Source organism: Nestor notabilis, unplaced genomic scaffold (assembly GCF_000696875.1).
Source record: "Nestor notabilis isolate BGI_N333 unplaced genomic scaffold, ASM69687v1 scaffold21239, whole genome shotgun sequence".
Taxonomy (NCBI): domain Eukaryota; kingdom Metazoa; phylum Chordata; class Aves; order Psittaciformes; family Psittacidae; genus Nestor; species Nestor notabilis.
Window position 1 is genome coordinate 82605 of NW_009943585.1, and position 9329 is coordinate 91933.

Here is a 9329-nt window from a genome sequence, read left to right on the forward strand (position 1 = left end):
AAGAACTCATTTACTTAACACTTACCAATGTCTATTACAACTGTACTTTAGACTGAAAACTAACAATTATTTAAAAATACATTGTACCTTAAAAGTCACAGTACTAGCATTTTAAGATTATACTTTTCCCATTCGGATCAGTGAACAAACTTATACAGCAATAAAACTTTAGCCTATACATATTAAGATTTCTGAGTCTCACTCAGTGAAAATTTGAACTACTAAAAAAATAAATCAGAATTTACCCAAATATCTTCTCTTTAATCAAATGACATGGTAGCATGAAGCAAATTTTAAGTACCAAAATATATTTAAGGGCCTGAAAAAAGCAAATGTTAGTTCTTACAAGCAGTTTAAAACATTCAGATAGCTTAGGAGTGCATTATGCTGTGTAAATCATTATATTCTTTTAAAACTTCGGGAAACTGAAAGGTCAAAAAGGCAAGTTGTCCACCATTCTTTACTTGTTTCCTATCATTAAATCCCATAACACTGGTCCATTTTAGAAAGTAACATGGCTAGACAGGTAAAATCTAAGACCTAGCTAGCATGGTTACAATGTTTAAAAAGCAGAAGTTCTTCGATGTGTTCATAAATTCAGCACTGGCTGGTTAGAACAAACTGGAGTTGTGATTTGATTTTTTCATTAACATGGCAGAGGGGTTGGAACTAGACAGTCTTAAGGTCCTTTCCAACCCTAACCATTCTATGATTCTTTGATTTTTATTGAACTAGAAGGCACAGATTAAACATCACTGTATACAGTGCGTGAGTGTTTGGAAAACAACAAAAAATCTAATATGGCAATGAGAAAAATACATAAGTAATAGTAAGAAATTTGGCTTTAAAAAGGTTACGTGCACCTTCTAAATTCTGAGTGCAAGGAAACCAATGTAGTGCAATTATGCTAGAAAAGCCGTTGCTGCTTATAAAACGTTGTGCAGCTGTTGGAGGAGAGGGTTACAGTGACAAACAGCTTCCCTGCTACAAAGGTGGCAGGAAATCTATCAAACTGGACAATAAAATTGCAATTGAGTTTCTTTGGCTTTTTATAGCAGCTGCATGTATCTTGATGTGTAGCTCTGCAAAACCTATCCAATTCTGTAACACTAGTCCTTTATGTACTAGTTCTTTATCATAGAATGGTGTTATAAATTAGTGGCAAGAATGGTGCAAAGGGTTGTAAAAAGGAAAAATAAGCAGTAATCCAATACAATTAGAGATGAAATAGTAAAAACACAAATTAGTTATTCTCTTAGCAATATTAAGGAAATATTTTTGTTCCCATAATTCTCACTATACTCTGAAAGCCTGCTAGAAATCAAAAACATCTGAGATGCACTTAGCATCAAACAATTTGCCCACTGAATTATGTCTACACTATGTTAGGTATGAATCTATATGAATCTCAGTATTGGTATAACAGGATACAAGAATATTCAAAAAAAGTAAAATTAGAGGGAATAAAAATTCATTATCATTAGATATTAATATCAGCTTACATGGACATCTTGAAGTGATTTGTAAGGTTTTACCACAAAGAGCTTTTTCTGTGATTTATCCTAATTTATGCTTCTCTAATTAAAAGATAGTTATGAAATATCATCTAGCTTTATATTGCTAGCTGCATAACTTGCATATGTTATTTATAAAAAGTTTAAATGGCAAATGTATAATAAAGGTGAAAAATCCTATTTTAAAATCCTTGATTATTGCATCATCATTTGAATCAGTATTGCTAAGCTAGTTTCTGGGTGCTTTTTGTTTAATCATTTCTGTCTAGGCTTCTGGAACTGGAGAATATGAGCACCAATGTTCGAGCAAACTGAACTCCTTTATGATTCCTTAAAATTACACCACCACTCTGCTGCTAACTCTGCCCACATTCACACACACACACACTTTCAACCTTGTCATTCCTCAACTTCCTCTGAAGTAGGTTGAAAGGACAAACAGTCCTTACATATTGACTAGAAAGCCAACAAGTTACACTTGGGGAAACTGATACAAGAAGTTACTTCTACAACCAAGGACACCTCACTATGTCAGCATGCTAGGAATCAAAACAGAAACGCAAAGAGTGAAGCATGTCATTTTCTCATCAACTGTGGTACTGCACAAAAACATACAGCTTTTCGGAGGCGGTGGGGGTGCGGGGGTGGGAAGGGTAAGGAGGGCGAGGAACATTATCTGTACCTCAATTTTTTTTAGTGTTTTCTAAAACTGTGGCTTTTTTCTTAACTTTGGCTGCAACATCACAATAATTTATTTTTTTTTCCCTCTATGAACTCCAGACCAGTGGTTAGTAATTTTGACATAGAAGCTGTTTAAATGGTATTTCTGACATTACATTATCTTACAAAAAGAGTCTAAGAATAGAACTACAGCTTATAAGTTAATGTGCTAGATAACTTTTGAATTCAATACACCAGAGTTCTGTATAACAGAGACAGAAAGGTGGCCTTCCTTCACTCATCTCTCCAGCTTTCCCCAGGGACAGTTCCCCAGCAATCACACAAATGCTTTAAATTATGCCAGTATCTATAAAAGCACATAAGGGAACTCTACTCTGGCTACAGCTTGCCATTGTACCGTCTACCCACCCGCGCCTTCTGCACCTTGGGGGAAAGAAAGCAAACAGGTTTTTTGAAAACACAGAAGATGATCAAGGCTATTTCAACAACTACATGATCTTTGTAAGGGTTAAAATTTGGCCCTGGATTCTTTGCACTTGGATTTCATTTAGATAGGTGACTAATGATATTATTTCACACACTTTTATTATATAGGTTTCTACATTTGTCTCCCCATAGCCCAATAATCCACCATCCTGATATGAATGCAATAAACAGACCTGCAAAATAACAGTATTCTTGCTGTCGGCAGAGACTATTTTTGAGAAGAAAATTCATACAAAATCAAGGACCTCGGAAATACTAACAGCTCCTTAGAACAATACAGTGATCTTTACCATTCACAGGTGGCCTTTTCATACTCTTAAGTTGCACACATTTATAAAGGTATAATTTAATTCATCTTAAGTATGTAGTTCTGATAAACCAGAATAATTATGAGGCCCAGACTGGCCTCATGCTTTTGTTCAGAATAAGACAGGGCAGTTAGCTTTTATACTACTGTGCCTTGTTCGAAGATCTACCAATAACTTTTATGATATAATTCTGATCGTAACAACAACAAAAATTCAGACTGAAGAATAGTAAAAGGGTAATAGTCTCATTCATACAGCAAGGATTTGCATTCTATATTCCATGACAGCTTAACAGCTGAAGCAACTGTCTTAACTTTGATTTCTTTGCTTTTTACTGGTTTGTTTTACAGCCTTTTGATGTAACGAAAAGGTATGTTTTGTTGATGAATAGATATGGTGCGCCACCTTGTGTTCATGCGCTCAGCAAAAAGCAAAACCAGAACTAACATTTTTTAGAAATGCTCCTGAAATTTCATTATCTCATTTTTGAAAATATGTGCCATTTACAGTATAAACTAAGACAATTTATCATAGAATCACTGAATGGTTTGAGTTGAAAGGAACCTTAAAGATCATCTAGTTCCAACCCCCCTGCCATGGGGTTCTACAGTTTAAAAAAGCCAGTTGTTAAAACACATCAGGTGTAGAAACCTTGTACTTCAAATGTAAGGGAAAAAAGCCCCCTTCTAATTTACATCTTTTTAACCCCAAGCAACAACAAAAAATATTTGTGTTTGAACAATAAAATTAATATTTAATTGTCAAATACTTGAAAGTTAAGCCCAATAACAGATATGAATGCTGGGCTTTTATTTAAGTACCGACCGTCGCTTCAAGACTATCTTACTGCATGCTACAGCACTTTAAGGCTCTAAATCTAAATCAGAACTTCGCAACTATTTCAAACACTCACCTTTGAATGTGTGATCGACAGTGTATCCACCCAAACACGCCAGCCACCCCACTCATACTTGATTGCATGGTAGAGCAAAATTCGAAATATGGTATACACCATCTCAGTTATCTTCTGTTCCTCGGAAGTCTTTGGATTAAAACAGCAAAGGGAAAGCATCCACTCCTGCCAGACGGAGCACTGCAACAAACTCCTGCAAAACACACACATGCTGTTTAATCAAATTTCAGAAGATATCTTAGAAATATACTTCTGCTAAGTAAGGAATTCAGCATGATTAAAATAACTGCTATGTGAAAACTTCTCTAATTTTACATATTGAAGACTTTACTACAGAATTTGCTGAACAGCTGTGAAGCTGTATCTGCTTAATGAGTCTATTTTACTAGGAGATCTTGTTACTTACTTACACGTGCATATAGCAAAGTATCTTACCTCCTATTTTCTCTGCTGTTATTAAAAAGTTTAATCATATCTGACAGAAAGGCTCGCCGAACCTCCAGAGTTTCTGGACACTGTGGAGAATTACGTAGCAGGATTGCAATAACCTTCAAAATCTCTGTAAAAACAGTTCAGTTGCAACAAAATATTATTACTAAGCACAGCAAAAAATAAGCACATCTTCCAATATTTTTTGTACAAGAAGAGTGATGTTACATAAAAAAATTTTATACTGAGGAAAAGCACATCTCTATTTGAGTAGAAGGTTTAAATATACAAATCCTTTCTTCCAAGACATTTCAAACGTAGTCACCATTAGGGGGATTTGAAGGCCTATGCAGCTGAAGAAAATGGAATCTATGTTAAGTTATTCTGATTTTTTTTTTATTATCATGTTTAAGCAGTACAAATGTTACCACATTATAAATGAGACGCTAACAGAATCTGTCAGAACCTTTTTCTATGGAAATTCACATAATAGAATGCATTTATTATAAAAATCAATCTATGAGAAAAATATGTAGATTTTGCTCTACCTTAGTAATACTGAATTTTCAAAGAATTTGAACAACTTCCAATAATACTTAATAATTTCTGTTATAAAATAAAAGTTTGAGAAAAGGCACAAAACCCTCCTGATACAAAATTTCACCCCTTATGAGCATGATGTTTTCTCTGCTTTAGGAGATGGTCAAAATTATGGGTATATTCTACTTTCTGAAGCATTGAGGCAGTCATTGCTTTTTTTAAAAAGTAAACTTTGTAAATAAATGATGCTGCAATTTGAACACAGTTGCTATGACAATTTTAGTTCCCCTTGAACAATTTCTTTAAAAAGAGAAATTCCTTATTTGACAATATTAGCACTAATCTTAAAAAAGCAGTTTAGAAGTAACTCTTACTGCTAGGTCTAGATAATCCCGGACTCATACCTCACACTACAAATAATCTGCATTAACCACAGCAGTGAAAAGAAAATAACAGAAATGTCCTTGCATCTCTTGCTTCAAACAGATTTACCAGAAGGCAAATGGCATGCTGCAAACAGATTTCCTCCCTCTGTATCTGCTTTACTTTCCTTTCTCTTCCCTTGACTTTCCACATGAAGCAAACTCAAAACTATGACCTACTTTTAATGATAAAGCAACTACGAAAATGAAAAACCTATTATTTCTCCAGAAAAAATGAACTTCCAAAGCTATCATAAGTCCATTGTATTATATACAGAGCACATTAATAATACATATAATTCAGGAAAGGAGATCAGTATTTTCACTTAGTTCAAAAGACATCTAAAGTTTCATATCAAGATATTTCCCATAAAGTAAGCTAACCAAAACAGTGAGCAGATACATTTTTCCTACTTTCCATCTAGCGCTGTCATACCGAATGTAATTTAAGATGAAGGCTGTTTCCATATTTCAGGTAATTTTAGTCTGACATCACTAAATAATGCAATCAGAATTTTGCTAGAACCTTAACATGTATTAAATCAAAGTATTCTGTGCATGCAAGTCTTGAAAAACCATTTCATAACATGACTGCACAGCCAAAACAGGTGAGTTATGATCTACATACATATTTAGACACATAAAACATCTTTCAAAAGGCTACGGACACATACTTCCTAAATAACTCCAAATAAATGCACATTATCTTTCCTTTAATATGAATGACAATGTAAAACCGAGATCAGAATTAAGACTGATGGATGTAATTAATAAGCTTTCTCATATTCTTTTTAAAGCAGACTTTTCTTATGGTAGCATTTGGAAATATGTATCATTCTTACGAGGATTTTGTATCTTCACTGTCGAATCTGGGTCAGGATGTTGTTTATGTATCACTTGAGTACAAATCTGTTCAGTCAGAATCTAGCAAGAAAGAAGAAGATGTCATATCAATGTTCATGAAGACAGCTTACTGAAAAATAGTTGGATACATCCTTCATGCAGCACCATCGTTCTAAAAATTATCCAGAAAATCTCATTTGTTGTCTTTCTTGATAATTTATTTCACTCTGTCCCTAAAATTTTACTCTAAACTACATTTTTTTTGCTCTCTCTTAAGCATACACTGTTATCTTAAATACACTGGAAAAGAAACCTCAATGTAACCAAGACAATCATCATAACACAAGATCATTGCTATAATAAAATTCTACATATATATGAGTGTCTGCTTGAGACATTTAGGTTACTCATTACCTAGAATTGTTCATAATGAGCATAACCAAGTTAAGGAGAGGGGGTGGATCTCAAGTAGTGAGCTCTGGAGAAAAGAAAAAAAGCAGCACTCAGCTGCATCACGCTAAGGTTTAATGTCATCTGGAACATATCAGCACAAATATGTAAGCAATTTTCTAACAATGTCTTACAAGTAATTAGGAAGATTGGATCCTAACTACAGTATATTACTACCTCAAATAGGACATTGTATGTGGTCATGGTGATTAAGCTTGTCTGAAGCATCAGCCTTTCAGCCAACAAAGAGAACAATCCATGTCCAAGCATGACTTCAGCTTTTCTCCTAAAATAGCACAGAAAGATAAAATAAACTTATGTGTTCAACTTGCATTAAGGGAAATAAAGTTTAAAAAACTTGCCTTAAGAATTACGAAATTACTAAAAACATCTTTTTCCTTTTTGCCTCCCAAGTCTTTCACTTTTGGTTAAGGGAAAGGCAAGGATTCAAATTCTGAAAGGACAAGCCATCCCCTGAAGACAGACAGGAGACAGCTAGCTTTCATCCATAAATACAATCCACCCACCCTGGACCCTAAAAGCTGAAACACACCCTGAGGGATTTCTTGACAACCACTAAGGAAAGGGCATCTTTGTCCTCATTTCACTCAAAAATATAACCATGGACAGCGATCTCAATAGTTACCTACTATTGTAGGCAACTAGAGACATATTAAATTTAGTAAGTAACACAGAGTTCAAATCTGACCAGTCTAATTCTTGCTACTGATTTCAGTGGGATTATGGAAAAAGACCATTTAAAAAGCACATAGCCATACTGCAACAAAGTATTAAATGACCTTGGTAAGGAAGTGATAATGCCTGGACACTAGTTGCCAATAAAAAGCAATTCCACCACATCAGAAATGTATAAATGACAAACAAATTGAAGGGTACCTGAGGAACAGTAGCTCCAATTCAGTGAAGCGTATTTAGTGATTAACTTCCAATATAGCTTTTTTTACTTTACGTACAAATATGTGTGTATATATACACACCAAATAATACATACACAAAACAATACATGGCAGGTTTGTGTCACAACCTATCTTTTTTCTTCATTTTTTTTTTTTTTTTTGGTGGGGGTAAGGAGGAGAATATTTGTTTCAAGACCTAAATCAGTACCTACTTTGGAGCAAGATGCTTTAAGAAATATCCCATCACTTTCAGAGCTTGCACCCTGATGCCTTCACTTTGTGATGCTAAAAGCTTGTAGACAACCCTAAGTGGAGAGAACACAAGGCTTCTTAAAATAGTTGAAATAAACAGCAATATTTGGAAAGATGAATTAACTGCAGTTGACTGCAAATAAATTTGTATCTGAGCTTACTTTAAAAGAGTTACTAACACTACAAAAACCAGCACGATGTTTCTGTTAACATCACAATAGTTTGTGATTTCTCATTTTATAATTACATTTAGAGATTTTTAGTCAAATGTAAATTCCTCCCAAATAGCAATACATAAAACATGCTACGAAAGGCTGCTGCAATCCCTATATTGAGAACTGTCTTAATCTGATACTTTATCCAGAAAACTAAGCAGTTGCTTTGGTATAAATGTGGCTGGATAGGAATTGCCATGGATGGAGTGGGATTTCTTACTATCACTATTTGACATCTGTGCACACTGTTGCCCCCTCAGGAGGGATAGAGGAAGACACCAAGTTAGAAGGAATTCTTCTCATTTCACTTCTATTGGTATCTGCTCTTCACCTCCTTATAATTGTGCTCCACACCCAGCTATGATTCTCCACTAAGAAGGTTTAAAATAAAGCCAAAGGGAGTGAGGGCATGTCTGTAAGCAAAGTACTAGACTTAACTAGCTGAAAGGTTCTTGGTGAAGTTTTCTCAAGGAAGAAAATGAGCATAACCAACACAGCAAGGCAAGTGTCAATGTAACTGAAAGTCTAATAAATTAGTAAACAATTGGAAGTACAGTCTTACAGTGGGAAGTGTCCAGTAACCTTAAATGTATTTTATATTACCAATTCAATCTGTAATAGTGCACAGATCTCATCATGTGTATCTATTCCTGCCACTCCCCAGAATAAAAATAAATCACACTAGTATTTAACCTTAGCTCCTCAAAAGTTTATTTGCATTTATTCTTTTATTAAATGTAGCTTATTTAGACAGTGAAAAATTCTAACATTGGCCTTCTGTCAATGGGAAGAATAACAAATGGAAGTTTTTGATCCTTGTTAATGCCCCATAAAACATAAGACATCTAAATGTATTTATCAGTTGCATCTAATTTCACTCATTGATTACTTTATAGACATTAAAGCGCTTATGACCATGTCACTATCTGATTTTAGTTCAGCTATGGTTCATGGTATTGGACAGACCTTTGAATTTGTGAAATATGATTTAGCTTATACCTAACATGAACTACTAAGCTCTCTCTGGAAAAAAAGAAAATATTAATTTCCTAATGCTCCATAAAATGAAGTTGGAAGAGAAGGCACTATGCTCAGCCTTTACTGTGAATATTTCCTGAGAAAATTTTTGAGGAAATTTGTATCAATTTATTAGTGGGGAGAGGGAAAAAAAAAAAAAAAAAAAAAAAAAAAAAAAGAAGTAAAAATCTTATTTCAGTTATTGTTGAATCTTTCAAAAAATAGACCATGTTACAATACCGCATTTTAGATCAGCCAGTTGTAAAGAGTTCAAAGGACTTACTCAAGTTTTTAGTCCTTATCTATACACAACTGACTATTCATCATTAGTTATACACTCTT

General features: G+C 34.2%; 1 protein-coding gene across 1 annotated transcript in view; it reads right to left on the minus strand.

Annotated features, from left to right (window-relative positions):
* LRBA (LPS-responsive vesicle trafficking, beach and anchor containing) overlaps window positions 1-9329 on the minus strand; it is a gene marked incomplete at its 3' end in the record, with an annotated part of 135119 nt that overhangs the window by 66059 nt on the left and 59731 nt on the right. Inside the window, exons 17-21 of the mRNA XM_010022008.1 lie at window positions 7716-7808; window positions 6764-6872; window positions 6136-6217; window positions 4338-4461; window positions 3903-4095 (exon numbers count right to left, since the gene is read on the minus strand). Coding sequence (XP_010020310.1) covers window positions 3903-4095; window positions 4338-4461; window positions 6136-6217; window positions 6764-6872; window positions 7716-7808 — 601 coding nt within the window. The remainder of the gene's footprint in view (window positions 1-3902; window positions 4096-4337; window positions 4462-6135; window positions 6218-6763; window positions 6873-7715; window positions 7809-9329) is intronic.